The sequence below is a fragment of the Chaetodon auriga genome, chromosome 10 (genome assembly GCF_051107435.1).
Source record: "Chaetodon auriga isolate fChaAug3 chromosome 10, fChaAug3.hap1, whole genome shotgun sequence".
NCBI lineage: Eukaryota > Metazoa > Chordata > Actinopteri > Chaetodontiformes > Chaetodontidae > Chaetodon > Chaetodon auriga.
This window is the reverse complement of record NC_135083.1, coordinates 17,414,802-17,434,801: the sequence shown is the minus strand read 5'-3', so window position 1 is coordinate 17,434,801 and position 20,000 is coordinate 17,414,802. Positions and strand designations below refer to the sequence as shown.

Genomic DNA, 20,000 nt, shown 5'->3' with positions numbered 1-20,000 from the left:
AAGTTAATAATCTGCCAACTTACTCTGCAGTGTTGGCGCTTTCATCATTTACCCCAACGCCCTTCAAAACAAACACCTGCACGCACTGAATCACACACTTGAGAGAATCTTTCCTGAGTTTCACCACCTCCTTTTTATCATGTCCACACCCCTCTCAGCCTGCCTGTCTCCTCATCTTTATCCGCCTCTCTCTGTCACCCCCTCTGATTCTCCAGAAAACAGGTGCAAGGAGGAGTGTAGCCACACACACACACACACACATAAGCACTTCAGGCATGATTCCTGCTCCAGCCCCGCCTTTCCCTGACCAGAACCTGTGGCCAAAGCATGCAGAACATTTCCTTCTGTCCTCTTAGCTGCAGCATCTTCAAATTGAGGAGCAAATATAGCCTGCCATCCATGTGAAAGTCAGACCAGTGAGGCTCTCAAACTATCCCAGGCCCAACAGGGTGGCCAAATTTCCTATGGAGGACAACTGTCTGCACTCCAAGCAAAAAGGCTCTTTGTGTTTGTGGTGAGCCACTAAGAAATATTGAGAATAATCATGTATTTACTAACATGGATATCTCCTAAGTAAACTGTAAAATGAGGATGCAGTGTCGGTTTCAAGCCTTCAACCAGTGAGAAGGAACCAACGCAATCAGCTGACTGGTTTCATTCTGGGCATTTCATGGCACATGGTTCCCTGCACATGTTTAAAAATGAACAAGGCTTAAGGCTCATCAAGGAAACACATCCAACACAACCAAAATGGCAGCTATGAGTTCCAGGTTTCTTTTTTAAAAACAATGAACCTACTTCAAGACAAGAGTTTTGGATAACTTGTGTACGTGGACAACTTCCTAATTTCACTTCAGTTAAAATTGAGGAAAGGCAGCAAAAAGACAGCAATGTGTGTGTGTGTGTGTGTGTGTGTGTGTGTGTGTGTGTGTGTGTGTGTGTGTGTGTGTGTGTGTGTGTGTTGGTGTGTGTGTGTGTGTGTGTGTGTGTGTGTGTGTGTGTCTGTTCTCATGTATTCATTTTATGATTTTAGTTGATGCCCCCATTGGTACTTAGAATGAGTAAGGAGGAGAGACAAAGGGAGCCTCTGCTTATGTCCCTGGAGTGTTGCAGAAAAAGGCAGGATTCACTGTACCTGACTGTAGTAGGACATGCATACCAAAAGCATTAAATGCTGGCTAAACAAGGCCTAAAGCAACAATGGCAATTGTGTATTTGGAGGGAAAAGAGATGTTAATGATTTGGCGGCAACGTTGTGCGCGCGTTCCTCTATTCATTCTAATGAGAATGATAATTTGTGGCTCCTCTGACGACCCCTACCCCCTTCAATAGCGACTTCTCCCAGGGGACATGATGGTGCAGATCCCCGAGGGACATCCAGCCCTGTGGAGGAATCCTTTTCATCCCCAGATAGAGATTCCCGCCTGTTTCGTTTTATTTAGAAATAAGATAGATATAGCTAAGATTTATAGATAGTCAGTTCCAAACATCCGAAATACTGTTTATTGTGGTTTATTGCAGTGTTGTGGCCACATCTGGACATACACTACTCTCGGCTATATTTATACGTACATCCGTGCATATACATGTTCACATTATTCCCAGCGGTGTGTGTCATTACACGTATCTTAGAATGAAGACTGTCTCTCTCCCTACACCACTTTCTTCAGAACTTTTCCTGAATGGCTTTTCTTTTTAACGCAACGCTGTTGCTTTGTGTCCTGATTTCTTCATGGCAAACTGTATGAATACAGGATTTCTTTATGTTCCTTCATATTTCCCAACATGCTCATGACCACAGAGCAGACACAGCAACATGTTGTCATATAAAAATAGGATGGACTCAGTCAACTTCTCCTGGGAGTGTACACCGCCGGACCCGAGTCCCCACACGATCCCTCGTATTTACGCCGGACCAGGCTCGCCTCTTGGCGGCCACGCGTGTGTGTGTGTGTGTTCGCCTCCTCACCTCCGCGGAGCGGCTGCACGACCCGGCCTGCCAGCGGGGATTTACTGACTGGCGCAGTGCCCGACCGCAGGCAGACTAGTTCGCTCAGTTCTCACGACCTCAGCTCCACAAAGGCATCTCTGAACTATTAACTCAGACACGAAGGCAGTAAGAACAACCACAGGACCCACACACGCTGCCAACTGGTGTTTCAGTATGCCTCCTCGCAGAAGGAAGCTGCTTTAACATCAGAGACAGGGGGGTTTCACTATGCCATTTACTGACGGTGTCATCTGCAGGGCACCGGCACACAGCAGAGTGAAAGTGAGACTGCAACTACACGATTTAACAAGACAGCCCAACTGTTGGGCTAAAGGAAGATGATAACAGATGCACAGATTATCAGCGCAATGACCCGATCGCGGAAGCCACGTTACTGTAAAAAAAAAAAACTTTTTGTTCAACATCTGTAGGTTACCTTTTCATTTTGTTCGAAGCGTGCAGATACGTCGGTAGTTTCCACTCATTCCTAAATGTCCATAATTCAATAAATAACCTTCTTTCAAACTCTTTCTTTTCTCATGTGCTCTTTTTATGGCATGTTGCCATATTCATTTCCTCGCTTCAAGGTGCGCATACATACATCTCTCAAAATCCCCCAGATCATTAGAATCAGCACGCCTTCTACGGTTCATGGTTAAAAGAGGGAATTTACATTGAATATGAGACTTCCAAACATGGACAGTTTTTCCCTGAGGGTATATTTACGCACTAGATGTGCACATAACTTAAAGTTTGCAAGGTAAATATTTTGAACAGTAGAAAGCACTAGGGCTGTTTATCATGTGCTGGTGGTGATCAGAGCTGAGAAACACTTTAAACCGAGTGGCCTGTGCCAGCCATGCGCACCCACGGCGCGCCGGCGGAGTATTAAATGTTGAGGGGTTTTGACCGGCGGTCATCAGGCTGTAACCTAATCCCAAGTAAAGGGGCCCGTTTACTGCAAGTGGCTGACACACGGCTAGCGCCACGCCGCCCGACACAGAGACACGGCCCTCAGTTCCGGACCCCACTCACCGGAGGAAGATTAGTTTACACCCAGGGATAAACAGAGACAGGGGGAGGAGATCGAGACACAGAAAAGTCCGTGAAGTTATCTGACCAGATTTAGGCCACAGACTGTATACAAATAAAACGGCGATTCACATAGTGAGTGTTTATGAGTGATTTTGGAGGGTTATCAGATGTTGTAGGTTTATCTATCTACAGCTTCTGCCTTCAGGTTTTCCCCACCATCAAACAAAAGTGTAATCAAGTTCCCTCGTTTTCTCTTTTATTGAGGTGTGGGCCCACTGGGAGTGGAATTGAACAATTGATATACAAAAGGAAGCGAGGATCCTTCCATATTCTTCTTTCACTGAGGCAATCTGTTAGTGACATTAACCCCTGAGCGCATTTCCCAGGCTCATGAATAGGGTTTAAGACTTCTTAAAGCTCCCGCTGCATACAGGATGAGACCCTTTTCAAACTTTTAATTACCTTTATAGCAATAGAAAAATACACCCCCATTGTCCCCCGGACCATTCTCCAGCGAGCCAGATGTAAAGAACTCCCGCCAAAGTGGTGACACAGTGGCCACTTAAAACTTAGTAAACTGGTAAAGAAGTTCATATGGAGGACATAATCGATAGTTTTCAGCTTCGTTTCGGCCTCGTCTGTAACCACTGTGACTGTTTAAAAGTTATATTCCTCAGTGTGACTTTTACGCATGAAATGTGACTTTTACGCACGGCCTCAGAAACTATAAATGGCCATTTTACCCTTAAAGTATAGATTAAAAACAATATGGACATGATAGAAAGAGGCATTAGACATGAAACTCAATTTCTGAAATGTCGTTTATTCAAACAATGGGCCATCACCCAACTTAAGTTTTTCTTTTCAACACAAACAACAGACTATAAAACACAGCTTTGGTATAACAATCAATAACAACTCTGTACGAAACTAAACCTTTTCATAAAAAGTACTTCATAGCAAAAAAAATCCTATAAATCTTCCATCTGCATGTACAGTATTTATCACCGACCTCCAAATGTTGGAGTCAGGCAATAAATTATAAAAATCATGTTCCATAAAACGAAACAGTGACAGCTAGGCCTACTGGGGGTATTAAGTGGTTAGAGTTACCGTCCCGTGGCGGAAAAGTTCCAAGTTTAACCCCCGCAACTCTTGTGTGTGTGCGGGCAGTTAAGTGTCTAAACTGGAAAAGTAATGCAAACTGGTTTCACATGAGTCTCGTGTCCCTTGCGCTACCAAGGCCGCCACACAGGCTCGCTGCTCTCCGAGCCGGTACTGACACCGACCGGGCTGACAGCTTGGGATCCCCCGGAGAAAGACGTCATGCCGTGCACCGGAGATGCTGCAGTGGGTGCCGAGCTGCCATGCACCGGACTGGCGTTGAGCGCAACAGGCACTCCTGCGTTTGCGTAAAGGGGGATGACAGGGGCTGTGGCGGAGGCGAAGGCCGGGTTAGGGATCAAAAAAGCGAATTGTCCGTCGGTTGCGGGAACCAGCTGGAACCCACCGAAGACCTTGGGGGAGACGGCCTCGGCAGGGCTGAGTTTGGAGCTCATGGCTGCACCGCTGATGGGTAGAGTGGATGGGAGCTGGACATGGAGGGGCTGAGCCAGATGCGCCTGCTGGGACGCGGCCTGCTGCGGGTAGTTCATGGACATCATCTGGCCCATGCAGCTGGACAGGTGGTTGAGGAGTCTCGACCTCACCTCCGTGTTCACCCCCTCTGAGGTGGACAGGAAGCGGGTGACCTCGTTCATGCACTCGTTGAATCCGGCTCTGTATTTACTCAGGACGGCGGTATCTGCTGAGAGCGCTGCTGGGAGAAAGGAAGGTGACGGGCATTAGTGAGGCATAAACGGCTCCTTCAACAGTTTCCAAATGACTTGACAATGTTTTTGATTTACTCGTATAGTTAAATGAACTTACCGCTCATCTGTACGCGCTGCAGGTTCCTCAAGTGCTTCACTGTCATCTCCAGGATGTCTGCTTTCTCCAACTTCGAGTGTCTGGAGCTCTGTAGGACATGACATGAAAAGATGAGTCTATATTCAAGGCAAACCAAACAAACCATGAACATTCAAGAAGAGTATAGACATCAAAATGATTCCAACTTACATCTTTTTTAAGTGCGTCCAGGATGAGAGTCTTGAGCTGCCCGAGGCTTTCGTTTATTCTCGCTCTCCGGCGTTTTTCCATTATCGGTTTGGATGACTGTAAAGAATAAACAATTCTTCGTAAATTTCTTGATCACCAATCGCACATGTCAACTGGTACACTGCATGTCTTGTCGCATCATCATAAACAACTTGTTAACAGCATTACAAACTCTTAAAAAGTCTCATGAAACGCTCTCATTGGAGGACGCGCGTATTTTGCCTCTGAAAATAAAAATCCTTACTTTTCTATGCTCGCTGGCATTCTTCGGTTTGTCCGGTGTGTGTGATCCGTTTGCAGGGGCGCCGGCAATAGGAGATGCCGTCTGCTTTTCCATAGTGTCAGCTGGCATTGTTGATCAAACCAGGTAAAAGCGTAAATAAGTAAATCCTCTTTGGCTGCGCGGCAAAAACAAAAAAGGTCGAAACGCTCTGGAAAGGTTTCAGAAATTCACGTTGTGCCACTGCAGAGCATATAAGAGATGCCTGACAGTCCCACCGATCAGTATGCGTCGTGTTTTCACTGAGCTGTCATCTGAGGACAGGGGCGTGCGCTGCACCGTGCGGGCCGACTCTGCGCTGCTGCCGCCGACACACGCCGCGGCCGTACTTATAGACGGCTCGCGTGCTCCCAGTTCGTGTGAAACCCTCTCTGCATTCTTTCCCACACTCGCCTCAGCCAATAGCAGCGAGGACTCACCCATTGGGCGCGGGGCAGACCGCTGATTGGACAACACCCCCGCGGGCCGTCAGTCACGCGCTGCTCAATCAGCCCTGCAGGGACAAACAACAAAGCGGAGCGAGCAGCAGCGGCCGGGCTGGGCTGTGAAGTGATAAGGGAGGGGAATGCGCTGGATGTTTGCTTCCAACTTTGCTCCGTGCTCGTCAAAAATGCTTTACTGCTTCATGTGTGTGCGTGTGTACGGGAAGAATGTAGAGTCTGTATTGGCAAAGTCTTTTATAGAGCAGCCAGAAGCCAACTTTTACAGTGGGTATTGTTTACCAAATAAAGAAATCTATATTTATTAAAGCAAATGATCGCTATATTGTTTTTGTTTTTTTTGTTTTTTTTTGTGCCTGCAACTAGATTCAAACGTCTGATAAAAGAAATTGTCTCATGACTGTTTTGGCGTGAACTGTTAAGCGTGCGTGTGTGAGATAACCCAGAATATTTACATATTTTCCTCTCTACACTTGTATGCCCACAGTTGAAAATGCCTGCTGCGACTAATAACAACACTGTTTATTTATAAAAAGCATAAACAGTATCTTGGCCTTGCATGAAAACAAAATAGACATTTTGCCCATTTTTAAGACTCCTCTTGCGCCTCCAAAGAGAAGACATCTGTAATGGCACGCGAGGCGGTTTGCAGTAGCACGCACCAAGCCAATGGCATGTGGCCACTTTATGCAAATAAAGCAGGGCGCACTCTGATTGGCTGTGTGAACAGCTCTCTGTCAATCATCCCGGCGCGGGAGCTGCTCAAAGGGGAAGACGAGGAGGAGGGGCCCACATCTGTCCGCGTGCCATTCCCGCAAAGTCTTCTCCGGTCTACACCGAGCACGTGCCAAAATTTACAGATTATAGCCTGGAGACCAAAGAGCGTGAAATATTAAGCTTGAGAACCAGGAAACACTGAATTTAGGTAGAACTGAAAAGAATAGAATTTGTTTGAATATGTTCACGTGAGCCTAAACCATGATGTTGGCTGGCATTTAGGCTGCATTAGAAATACATTTGGGGTGCAGGGTCTCACTTTCCTACGAAGAAGAGGAGGTGGTCCAGTATGCTCTAACTGATTACATAAATGCATTGTTAAGGGGTTTTTTCCTTCAGGAAAATCGCAGCAATATCTCTGCAAATAAAAGTAGACTACAACAAAATAATATAATAGTCTCCAAACAATGTCGGTATTGAATACCAATAACAATGAGCCTATTGTGTCAGCGCGTCACAAGGATTGTATATTGAAGACAAAAACGTGTTTGATGCATGTGTAACCATCAAAACACTGGAAGATATTTCTCCTGACATTTGACTGTCGACACGTCCTCTCCTTCAGCGCCTGTTTCTGATGAGGTGTGACAGTGTTTGAAGGAGAACAGCACCATCTAGTGACGGGTCTGTAGGAGTTAACCACCTGCACATCATGGCTCTCAGGGGCATTTATCAAAGTAAATCAACACACGCATTCAAAGTTTAAGCTTTTATGAAGTTATTTAAGTGAGGCCTATACGTCTAATACAATGTAAACATCAACTGTGACTGTGACTGTAAACCAGCGTTTATGTATGTTTGATGTGGGATGTAATGATTCTTTTGTCTGTGCTCTGAAAACAATTTCCTTATTGACATCACTTAATGTCCTCACAATTTCCTAAAATTCCTGTGACTTTCCACATTTTCTTATTATTTTCTGTGTCATATAAACAAGGCATAAGAAAAGGAGATGGAGCCTGTTTCGTTTATGCTTCTTGGATTGAGATGACCACAAGGTGGCACATCGGTGTCCAAATGAACATAGAAAACTAGTAAGAAACAATAAAATGAAGGAAAGTGCATAAGCTATTTTGTGTGTGGTGTACGTGTGTGTGCATTTATGGCAAGCGTGCATACAAATAAACCCTTTACATGCACAGTAGGATCTGTATATGCCTGTACAATTTCTGTGAATGTTTACACACATACCGTCATAAATCTGCATTACACACATGCACAGACTGCTGCAGCGTTGCATGTCATTTTAAATGGAAGTCATTTTGCAAATGTATGTATCCAGTGCAGTCAAGACCTTTCAGATCATCTATGTTACCACATTTTAATCATGTCAAAACAGTAAAAGCAGACATGATGTTTACTGTGAGGTATTAACTAACTCTGGCCAAGTCTCTGCAGGTTGATTTCAAATAAAACCAGCAGCAGTAACGTGAGCTTTGTGTGATTTGCAGCTAATGAGCTCCATCATGCAAAAACAATGATATGGCTATTAAATAATAAGGAAAGAGTAACATTTGAAGTCGCCAGTTATACTTCTAAAAACACAGACAATGCAACAGTTGCCTTCTTAAATCTGCAAACGTGACTCAAACGAAAACTTTATGTGAGTGAACAGCAGATTTCCATGTTAAATCAGTGGGTGTACTGCAACAATAGGAGCATTACAAAGTCTAAGGAGGCGTAGATGTCATAGTAATCTTAAAACTGATCATGACAAAGTCTGTGATCCTCTTTTGGTCAGCAGTCTATTGAAACAGGCCAAATGTAATAAAATTTTGCTAAGCCCTGCTTCAGTCCAGTCTCTAGTGGAGTATCAGTCATTGTTCAGTGGCTCATGTCCCCCCATGGGTGAGCTGTGCCGAGGCATGCTGGACACTTGTTTACCCAGGATCCTGAGTCTTAAGGGCCAGCTGTGTGTGCTTGGGCTCACATTGCCTTTATTTGCTTTTGGATCGGTGGTCCAAATGATGCAGATCTAATTCTACAGAGCTCCACACAGATTACACAACTGCTCTCTGCAGCAGTGGAGTTAATGGGATTTTGGTTTAATAATTCTATATAGGTGGAGCAGCACCTGTTGAACCTGATCTGAAGTCAGACCAAGTCTGACGCATCTTGATATTTCAAACCACTAATAATTCACCCTCCTCATTCATGCATTTCAAAGATCTCAGGCTCAGACAACAAAGAGAGCAGGAATTCCCCTTCAACTGAAAGAAACTTTTTGAGTGACTGTGCCATTAGAGCATCATTAAAGCTGATGCCGACATCGCTCGCCTGAGGAATGTCGAGAAAAGAAGCCACTGCTGCTTTTAAGAGACGATCAGCATTCACCAGAAAAGAGCCAAAAGTACTTGCTTTTTGACTTAGTTTTATGAGGTAGTGGTCTGCAGGAGGAGATGTCGGGGAGATGAAAGGGCCCAAAAGGAGGGAGAAGCTGTGTTTGCAGATTTAGCAGAGTTCAGTCGTCTGTTGTCCAGATCTGGGGAATGCTCAGCAGCTCCTTTTGACTGCCGCCTGCTTAATTTGTTGTTGTACAATGAGCCTGTGCACTTGTCCAAATCCATGTGCAGAATGCAGAAGGAGAGTCAATTATATCTGTATTAGCTGGTGTCGGACAGACAATCCCTTTATACACACTCCCCAATCAAGTCCTGGTGGATATGTTTACTGCGATGAATCCTCAACACCGCGCAGTCTCAACGCCTGCTCGGGTGGCCTTTGCTTTGTTTCACATACTGTGGCCATTGTAGAGAGGGACAGCAGAAAAAGGACAAAACAGGATGCTACTAGGCCTGTGAACACTTCACTGTCTATAAACGCCACTGAAAAGCTGTAAAAGCTGTTTGGGTGACCAAAACATTTTCATTTTGATCTTTTCACTTAGTTACTCACAGTGGTGGAATCTACATTTACTCAAGCACTGTACAAACACTGATATTTGTACTTAGCTCTCTCCGTACTTATCTCTTTTTCCATTTTATGCTACTTTATACTTCTCTTTATACTACTCCACTTAATTTCAGAGAGAAATATTGAACTATGTCATGTGTATTTGACAGCCACTCGTTACTTTACAGATTCAGATTTTAGATTCAAAACAGGTAACACAGCTCCACCAACTGCAGCACAATTGTAAAATTCTGCTTACATAATTAATGAATCATTTATAATATTCGAAGAATATAATCAGTTTCATGGATTTTAGAAATACTGAGGTCAGCAGTCCAAGGCCTGCACTCGTATCTGTTTATGTTTTTAATTATTAGGATTTTTTACATTTTACCTATTAAGTTTGATTATTAGTTTGTGTTCAACATTTTGTGTAACATTTATTTCCCAACATTAAGGTCTAAATGCTAATCAAAGCCTAAAATTCAGTGACTTGCTGACATGCTGAATCATTTATCTATTTACACACTCATCTAAAACCTGTCAAACTTTGATATACTGAGTCTAAAATACTGGAATCTGCCTATAAAACACCCATAATGGCACATTTTTTTAAATTGTAGAATGTAAACTCCCTCCAGAGAAAATACAGAGGACATAACCTCAGTGTCCTCATTAGTAGCTTCAGCCATGACGGTGGTATAACAGTCACAGGGGGCAACTTTTCACGACTGAGTACTTTTAAGCTGATGATACTTTGGCTTGAGGAACATTTTCAGTGTAGAATTTTTCCTCATAATGAAGTGTTTTTACAGTGTGGTATTACAACTCCCATTTACGTAAAGGATCTGAGTACTTCCTCCAATGACACAAATCCAGATGCATGATGACGATCAGGACACAATCACTTGAAGGCTGTGTTTCCAAATCAGAGATGACAGCAGGACTTCAAAGGTCCTGTTCGTACTAGTTAGCGCTGTGAGGCTTCTGAAACAAGTAAAGCCAGAATCCTAAGAGCAGCAGATCTAAGCCTGTGACTGAAAGGACACCTGTGGCTGCTGCATTCACCTCCCACTTTAAGTAGAGGGATTTGCAGAATACCAAAAACACAGAGCTGATGATTCATTATGGAACCTAATTAAACTAAATATTGAAGAATTTGGGTTAACAAATATTTGTGTAAAAAGTGAGCGCCCCTTTCCTCGCACACATTGGCAAAAGATCTGACGGGATTTTCCCCTGCCAGGACGAGATATTTCATGGGTATTATTGTGAGGGATTTCTTAAATTTGGGAGTGGCCAGATGTATTAAAATTTTTTGTACACCCATCAATTGTGCTGGTATTAAAACAGCTATTTTCCTGTTCAACTATTCTGTGTTTGATGTATTACCAAGACAGTGGGGTGCTTCATAAGACGTCAGAATTTGAATACATTAATATGAATTTGGAAATATTTCTCATGGCATTACAGGGGTGGGTGCATTCAGTGAAAGGCTTCAAAGCTGCGTGTTTGCACCACAAACGTGAGGGAAAGTGGTATTTTTCATGGACTTTCACTTTATTCTTCTTTAATCTCATTACTCCCTTGGCTGTTTTCATACCTGCAGAAAAAAACCCTGAGATCAATTATATTTGCCTCACTTTTCAAGCGGCTTGTTGTCATTTTGCCATCTGCAGACCAGCATGTCCAGTACAATGTGGTGTATTCACAGAGCCTCTTTGGCTTTCTGAACAGAGAGAGACCCTTTTCTCTTGCTTCTCGCCCCAATTCAGGGCTTTCTTCTCCCTTTTAAGTGGGCCGTTGATGAGGTTAGTCTAATCAGATTAAGTCAACTCACATTGGTCTCTGCAGTTTGTTTTCCTTCCAAAGGCGTCCTGACATCTCCTATACTTTTTCTTTATCCTCCTCTTTGCACTTTTCATCCAGGCTTCCACCCAAAAAAACCTTTTCAGCAGAGGTCCCAATGGACTCCTTTATAAACCGCAGTTCCCCAATGATATAGGTTATTTAGAATGGGTCACTAGACTGCTATACATGGGAAAGGCCTTTAAAGTTGTGCAGTGACGCATTTGGACATTTCCACTGGTGTCTGTGTGAATGCCAGAGATTAGGTAAACACAAAGCTCTAAATCAAATTTTGTAAATAGCTGGAACCTTTAATTTGATTCCTAAATAAATGTTTGAGGGATGTTTTGTAAACTACACGGCTAATGCAATCTCCACTTTTATCTCAACGCTTGGATGAGGGTAGTGCTTTCACGGCCAACTTGTTAAATACTTTTTAAGTGAAATAAATACAGTTTTATAGTTTCGATTTCATGCGACTGTTCATTGGATTAAAAAATACCCTGTTTAACTATCATGTCCACTTAATTGTTTTCCTGAGAATAAAATCTGATAATTCTCAACTGTCCGGTGAAAAGATGCTCATTGTCGTGAGCATATTTTTCTTCTGAGACTTTGATTTTGTTGTTTTGAACAATTCAAGGTCACAAAGATGGTTAAAAACAACGCGGTAACAGTAGTGTCACAAATGTATAATTACACAATTAATTCTAGCTGTGTACTTCTTGATAAAGTACTCCAGATAACTAATTGGAGGGAGTCATTAAAGGAATCAAAAGTTTGGAAAGTACTTGATCCCACAGTGAAATCAATTCTTTTTCTGCAAATTTGATTTGATTAATACGCACAGATGCCCAGTTAAGAATACACCCCCCACCTGTAACTGTAAAATCTCTGAAGTTCTCATCAGTGGTGTGCCGTAACTTGATTCCCTCACTAATAACAGGCTTAAAAGACAATGAGCACAATGAGTACAGAGGAGGTCTTTTCAGATGACTTCAGAGCCCCCCCTTGAGAAAAGACATGGCAGCCCACTGACTGAATGGGGGCTGTAGAACCATTTCAAGCTAATGGATCTGAGGAACTGTCCACATAATTACATTACAGCATTTCAGCAGCCCTTTGAGCTCCACACTTGCAGCTTGGGCACACCACAGCATTTCATTCATATCATAGCTCCACAGTGGAATGTGCTATGACAGATATGGCCCTCTTGGGCACTCTTGAACAAGGTTGCGCTCCATGGGACTGGCAACCCCCTCATCCCACTGCATACAAGGTCTTGGATTTAAAACAGAGGGTGGGCACGGGAAAGACAAAGGATCAAACGCGGAGGGCAAAGAAAATCTAAAAATCGACTTAGTGTCAAAGAAATGATGCTTGAGTGCAACAATATGCATATTTTCCTGTTAACCTTGATTTGTCCTGTTGATTTTTCTAACTGGCTCATTACGTTGAACGTGTTTACAGTTTATAGAATTTTTTATGGAGCCAAAGTTCTAATAAAGACAAATGCAGGGTACAGAAAATACATGTTTTTCATGATTTAACATGGGTTTTGTTTCGGTCAGGCTCACACAGATAGCTGCTAATATGGCATGAGGTGTCCATCTTTTATGGTTTGGTTTTCATTTAGCTGAAATCATCTTTCTGGGTCATTGCAAAAAAAAAAAAAAAGTCAAAATTGGAGGTAAAAATCTTTTTAAAGAAAGTTTTTGTGCTTCATTTACACCAAATGTCAGTGTGGTTGCAGATAACCAATATACACGCAGAAAAAACAGGCAGAAAATCAGCTTTTTCTCTCTCTTAGTTTGAACAGAGCTTGTGTCTAATCCATTTCTGCCAAACCAAACACGTGTAAAAGGAGAACAAGAATTTTCACAGGCTATGGTGAATGCAGCTGAATAAGTCAAACGCATGAACACAGGGCAGAAAAAGACACATTTGTCACTGCATTAACACTCCGACTTCTCAATAAATGTTGATTTATAAAGAGCCTCCTCACAGACCTTCACAGGCCAAATTATTCAAATTTAGACTGATGCTTTCTCAATTTGTGACCAAAAAGCGTAAAAGTCTATTCCTGCAGACCAAGTGGAAAATCCCTCAAACTAACAAACTACCAAAGTCAGAATTTTGAGATTTCCCTCCTTGATAGCCATATGAAAAGACGCTATTGATCTTTTTGTTCAATTTTGTTAGTTGAAGAAATGCTTTGCTCTCTAGTTCTTCTGGACAAAAAATGACTCCTTTTGTGGAGGAGCAAAATCAATGCAAATTAATCCTTTATTCATTTCCCTGTGAATAATTCAAGTCTTTTCCACTTTTGTTTGGGGCCCGTGAGCTAAACAACATCATAAAAAAGGTGGAGAATGTGAACGTTTATTGGCCAGTGGAAGAGAGAGATGACCCCTCTCACAAAGACTCCTTTATGGCGTTGGTGTGAAGCCATGAAGCAAGGGTATTCCACTCTGACTGACCAGCACCACAGGAGATCCAACACGTGCAAAAATGGTGACCCAGTAAAACCAACTTCTTTTACACCCGAAAAGGAGGTTAGAGAACCAGAAAAAAGCCTTAATCTTTGCCCATTCTTGAGCGCACATTCTGACGGACGCCATGACAGGCGGAGGCTGCAGGCTGTGCTGCAGACTGCCAGTGACACCCAAAGATTTACTATCAGCTTTTTACTATCAGCTGGAGAATAAAGTCTTCTTAAATTCTGTCATTTAGCAAGATGAAGATAGTTACACAGGCATTTATATCACTGTGTCTAGATTATTGTAATATATGGTTAACCTATCTGAAAGGGAACTAAATTAATCAATTTTACAAATCAGAGTCTGTTTACAGGTCACAGTATTATTGTGAAAAAAGTTCTATAAAGCCCTTTGTGGCTCCAGAGGTAGCTGAGCAAAAACATATTGAATGGTTGGAGCCGAAGACCACAAGTCTGAAAATTAAATGGATCTGCAGGTGTGGAGTTAGAAACAGACCTTTGTAGCCTGCATTTCATCTCTGCCTGAGGCTAGTAACGAGGCTACATTAGCCACTGCTAGCACAACACATTCGAAATCTCTGGCTGAATTGTCAGGGATCAAATTGCATTGTGGGAGAGGCAGACACAAGCTAGAGTGAAAAGGACAGTATCTCTGGTTTTACTGCATCGATTCTGCTCTCTTAAACTGTCCATCGTGGGTGTCAATGCTCTAGTGAATATTGAGCAGAATCCTGACTAAAACAAAGCATCTCCCTCACATCTCCCCAACTTGCTTAGATATTAATGTTTAAATCTTTAAAATCTGTAGTCTTTGACACTGTTGAGAAAAAGCATGTCATTGTCAGCACTGACCGCCATGACTGTAATTGTTGTGCATTTGACAAATAAAGACAAGAATTTTTGAACTTCTGAAACTCTAAAGTCCACAGAGACCTCTAAGTCCTCCACAGTCCAGGTTCAGAGCAAAGGGTGATGGAGCTTCAGGTTGATTTAAAACCTTGTCTTCGAACCCACTTTTAGAAAAGAGCTTTTCTTAACTACGAGCACAGTTTCCCTCATTAAAATAAAACATGAATAAAGACAGGATGCTGACTACCTACAGACAAATTACTTTCTACCCCTATGAGAGATGCTGACTTTGCAAGATGCTGGTGGAGTGGAGTACCGATCCTTGACTCGATCCTTTATGTCACAGTTTTCTTACTGAAGCTGAGCTCAGCACATTCCTGCACAAGGCTGGAGGTAAAACAAAGGGACACCGACTAGCAGGACAGGTTTCTGGGATGCCTTTGTGTCCAGAGTAAAATGGCAAAGAAAACTAGCGTGCACGTTAGTCATTGCTAAAATCGCCTGAATGCAGCAATGACCAGCATGCACAATGGTTGAAGAGCCAGGGGCTTCCGCCACTTCCATGTTTGTGGTCACTTCGTCATCATCCCATCCTCAAAGTCCCCTCTAAACCCCAAACACCAACGCCCTTCCTTTCCCTCTGATGTGGAGATTCACACACTCCACAGCGCGTTCCCTCCCTTTAACTTTTATTTTGGGCCAAACATTGCGGAGGAGACGATTTGTGTCTTTGAAAACACCATGTATCAATCACATCAAAAGCCCAGGAAACAAAAGCGGAGGCTGGCAGCATCAGACAAACACTCCCATTAGTCACTGCGCTCTCTTTCACGTGTATCACATCGCAGCTGAAGGAGGGGTTGTTTACTCTGGAATATCTCACACTGTAAAGGCAAAGAGAACCTACCGCCTGGCTCATTCAAACAGGCACGGAAACAAGTGGACTACTGTGTAGTCAATTAGAATAAACACAGATCAAAGAGCACAAAATGGACTTCTGTTTGATAATGCACCATGTGGCACAACCTTTTTCCTTACATGGCCCTCACACTCGATCTTCCCACACTCATATACAAACTCACCATTAATAAGGTCTGAAAAGTGTGATTTTCAGCTCTCCCTCTTGTGTTTCTCTTCCTTGTCCCATCCCCAACCCCCTGCCTGGTGCTGACCCAGCCAGCAGACCCCCTCTGCCCCCTCCGTGGCCCCCTCCAACCCTGGGAAGAAGAGGCCCACGCCGGAGCTACGACTGTGGCTCATTAGCAGCGCCCACCTGGAGGCTGGCTGGGGGCTAACAGGGGACCACGGGGGCCGAGGCCTTGATCCATTGGCTGTGAGCAGCAGTGTGACACACAGCGGGGACAGGGCTGCTGCAACATTCAGTAGCATACAGCACAGAGCACCATCAGATATACAGTATATGCTCCAACTGTCCTGAGATGATCAGGCTTAATCTGTTTAATTGTTCCCTTTTAGTGAAAGCACACCACTCTCTGTTCACCCACCAGGAGCCCCTTTCACCAATTCCCTCTCATAAAAGTCAGACAGTTTATAACTGTTTGTGGTTGATGCTATCACCGCAGTAGAACCAGTCTATAAAACAATTAAACAATTAAAGAAACGAGCATCTTTTGTGCACTCGCTCTTTGAAGTCCAGCCACCTTATGCAAATTCCATATCTCATCAGCACCTGAGTGCTGCTTCAAATCACGCCCTTGTTTCGGGGGAGTTGTTGACCGTGAATCAGTATTTCCTCTGTCTTGGTACGGGGGGTGAGGCTGAGGTATGCTGGTGTGTCTGTGTGTAATACTCCACTGGTCTGGAGCCCCTGTGGTCAGATGCCCAGGGTCTGGGGAGACACAAAGGGATTCCACTGAAGGAACAGCAAGTCTCCTGAGTCATGTGGCTCCAGTCTGCATCCAGGGATTCTCGTCCCTGTTTGACATCACAGCAGCTCAACAACCACCTTTCCAATGGAATCTAGCTTTAGCTGCGTACATATGTTTAGTGGATTTTTTGAATTGTTTCTGTCTTACTGAGAATCTCCTGAGCTGACTTACTGAATACATTTGCTCCATTGCATGTCACATGTTTGTAATTTAATTTTTCTCTACATCAAGCCACTGTTACTACTTGGTAAATTATCATCGGTCATAAGCTATTTACTCAGCTATGCTTTATTTTTGGTTGTCCATGGGCTTACAGGACACTGAACATCCACCAACATGGTCACAGAACAGATCATGATGACCAGTTGCTGAAAAACATTTCAGAGATTGCATAATGGAATCTCAGAAATGTCATATAAGCAAGAATATGGGGCGCTCTTTCACAGCTGTCGTGCTCTATCTAAAAATTCTTCCCAAAACAGAAATCTCCCAATTACAAAGCTATTTATACATTAGTTTTTTACTTAAACAAACTTAGACTGGAGTGCGTTTTTCAAATTGCAGACACAAGAATGAAATTTGTCCTCAATGATGCCAAGAAAGACAGGAAAAATCCTGTTTTTTGAGAATACCCTCTGCTAGAAAGAAGAACTTTTGTTTGTATTCCAGCTATTCTGCATAATGTTTGGTTCTGTATAGTACACATGTACATGTAAATATGCCTGAAAGCAAAGTGATTTTGCTCATGCAATCAATTATTTGGTTTGCAATATTAATTTCCATTGCTGATCACAAAACAGTAGGGAGGACATCATGGTTTTATTCAGCTAGTAAAAACAGCAGCTGTGGCCCTCGGGCTCTCTCCTCCTTCAGATCCTCAGTCCTGGGCATGTACTGTCAGGTGAATGAAACCCCACAGAGTCATCACCAGGAACTATACATTAGATCCAATAAGTCATATTGAACACTAGAATCAATAAATGCAGAGTCAGGTCCAGGTTGCAGAGCTTGAATCGGGTTTTGATCTTCTTTGCAATCAATTTCCTTCTAAATACAGTCCCGGGTTATAGTGAGCGTTTGGTTTGTCAGATCAAAGAGGAAGACTCTGGGTTGCTGCTGGTGAATATGGACAATGGATTGGTCATGATGACTGGTAAATCTCAGTCACACACCACCACATCAAGGACAATTAGCATTAGCTTGACACTCCAGGCTCACCCCTTAAGCAGGATGAAAAAGTGACCTGCTGACTAAGCACATTCCACCTGCAGCCAGCAGTTCAAAGGGCTCCCACAATGTCACCCTCTGCACCTCACTGCTCCTCTGCTATCCAGCCACCACCTGCCCTGAGGCAAAGCTCATCCTCCTCCACACCGCGGGTGACCCAGTGCTCCATCAACTACATCACAGCTCATTCATAACGCATGGAACTGCTCCGGAGGCCATCTGAGGCGCTACCTGCCAACTAAATGCCTCAGGTGATGTTTGAATAGGCTTCACTTAAGAATTAACCACACCGCTCCCCCCTCAGAGAGGAGGCATGAGGGAGGCAGCATATGGCCATCTCAGATGAATTCCCCTACTGTTTCAAGGGACTGCCAGAGGCCTTCAGGGTGATCGGAGCTTCACGCTCCTCTTTACTAGATTAAGTCTAATAATCTCCCAGTAACGAGACTTTAAATCCAGAGCGGTAAAACGCTGGTCCCCAGGGTTAACTTACATACAGTGCATGCTGTTTTCCCTTTAACACTTTATTTTATGACAGCAAGTAAGAGTCAATGCTCCTCATCAACTTTCCCCTCTGCTATGAGCAAAGAAGAAGATTTGTTGATGGCGGGCAGAGATTTCTCAGTGCAAGTTTGATGGATTGAATAGTGGGAGCTTGAATGTGTGGGGCATTGTGAAAAGGTTCATATGTGCAAGCTGGTGTTACAGGACCAAACTACTGATGACAGAATCAGTACAGTCTATATTTAGTATGAGGATGTAAGATTAAAGGAAAATTCCAGTTTATGTCACAGTGTTTCCATGACCTTAACCAAGTGCTGCCTAAAACATAACCAGAAAACATTTAACAATGCTCTGGCTGCTATGAGCAGATATTCTGGTAGAAAACAAGCAAATACATTGTCAATGAACACTTTACTGATACCTTAAATATCAACATTTTCAAGACTTGATATGATGATGAACTTTTCCTCATTCTGTTGTCTATCTTTGTATCTACTTTTACAAGTCAAAATGGCACGGTTGTGAAAGTTATCAATCCCCAACTCATACTGACACTAGGACAAAAAGCCCCTGGTTACCTTTCTTGAGAAATACTGTTGAGCTCATAATGAAGCAAGGACTCCCACTGGAGTGTTGATTAGGCAGATGCCTTCGCTGGGCTACAGGGCCGAGCGTCAGGCCCGTCTCCTGCCCCTCCAGGGACTCCGTTTATTCATTCACTGTAATTCATGGCCGACCCCGACGCAGGCCGGGATGCTGCACCCTCTCTCCTCTCTACTCATTTAATTTGGAGCTGAAGCAGCAGAGGCAGGAAGGAACTCCAGCGATGGAAGATATTAGACTGTGAGGGGCAGCTTTGAGGAGGAAATCCGCTCTGAAAACAGAACACACACGTTTGTTAGAAGTCAGTGGAGAGCCTTCTAGTCGAGAGCTGCTTCACTGGCAGTGAACTGAACAGTACTTGGACTCAGGGTGCTGGTTTCCAATCTTTTTGGCATAATGTGGACTTAAGACAGAGTGAGGTCTGTGTTTGACGCCTTGGCACAAGTTTAGCAGTTCAACCAGGGTGGCTCTCACTTAGCAATGTGTTTCAGTTGTCTATATGTTAACACTAAAATGCAAAGCTCAAGCCAGGAGATGGCTAGCTTAGCTCAGCTTAGTGTACAAACTTGGGGCAGGGGGACACGGCTAACCTGGCTCTGTCCAAAGAAAAGAAAAAACACCTACCAACACCTCTAAACAAACAAGATATAACATGTTAATTTGTGAGCTTTAGAGGTGCTGGGAGGCGTATTTTTTAGCTTTGGGCTTAGCCAGACTAGCTGTTTCCCCTTGCTCCCGGCCATTGTGCAAAGCTAAGCTAGCATCTCCTGGTTAACTGGCTATATGTATCTTCTCATCTGGTCAAAATATCAAACAATTTCTTTTAATACGTAACGTAATTATGCTATATAATGTATAAAAGTATCATGGCTGCATTTTTCCAGTAGGCACATTTGAATGAACACCAGAAATTCAAGCCTTATAATTTTGTTATTAGTTTTGAGTGAAATGATTAACTCCCATAATGTGATCCAAACAATAGGAATCTGTGGGTACACTTGGACGGAAA

The 20,000-nt window shown here is 43.4% G+C and overlaps 1 protein-coding gene across 2 annotated transcripts; it reads right to left on the bottom strand.

The window, feature by feature from the left end:
• Nucleotides 1-3,830: 3,830 nt before the first annotated feature.
• her9 (hairy-related 9) lies at nucleotides 3,831-5,768 on the bottom strand. 2 transcript variants are annotated; one of them, XM_076740019.1, is made up of 4 exons: nucleotides 5,427-5,768; nucleotides 5,144-5,239; nucleotides 4,955-5,042; nucleotides 3,831-4,841 (listed from the first exon to the last, which is right to left on the bottom strand). In XM_076740019.1, the coding sequence occupies exons 1-4, from the start codon at nucleotides 5,532-5,534 to the stop codon at nucleotides 4,261-4,263; spliced, it is 873 nt and encodes a 290-aa protein (XP_076596134.1). In that variant the 5' UTR covers nucleotides 5,535-5,768; the 3' UTR covers nucleotides 3,831-4,260. The 2 variants fall into 2 exon arrangements, with proteins under 2 accessions (XP_076596134.1, XP_076596133.1); XM_076740018.1 differs by having other exon boundaries at nucleotides 3,840-4,844; nucleotides 5,427-5,748.
• Nucleotides 5,769-20,000: the final 14,232 nt, after the last annotated feature.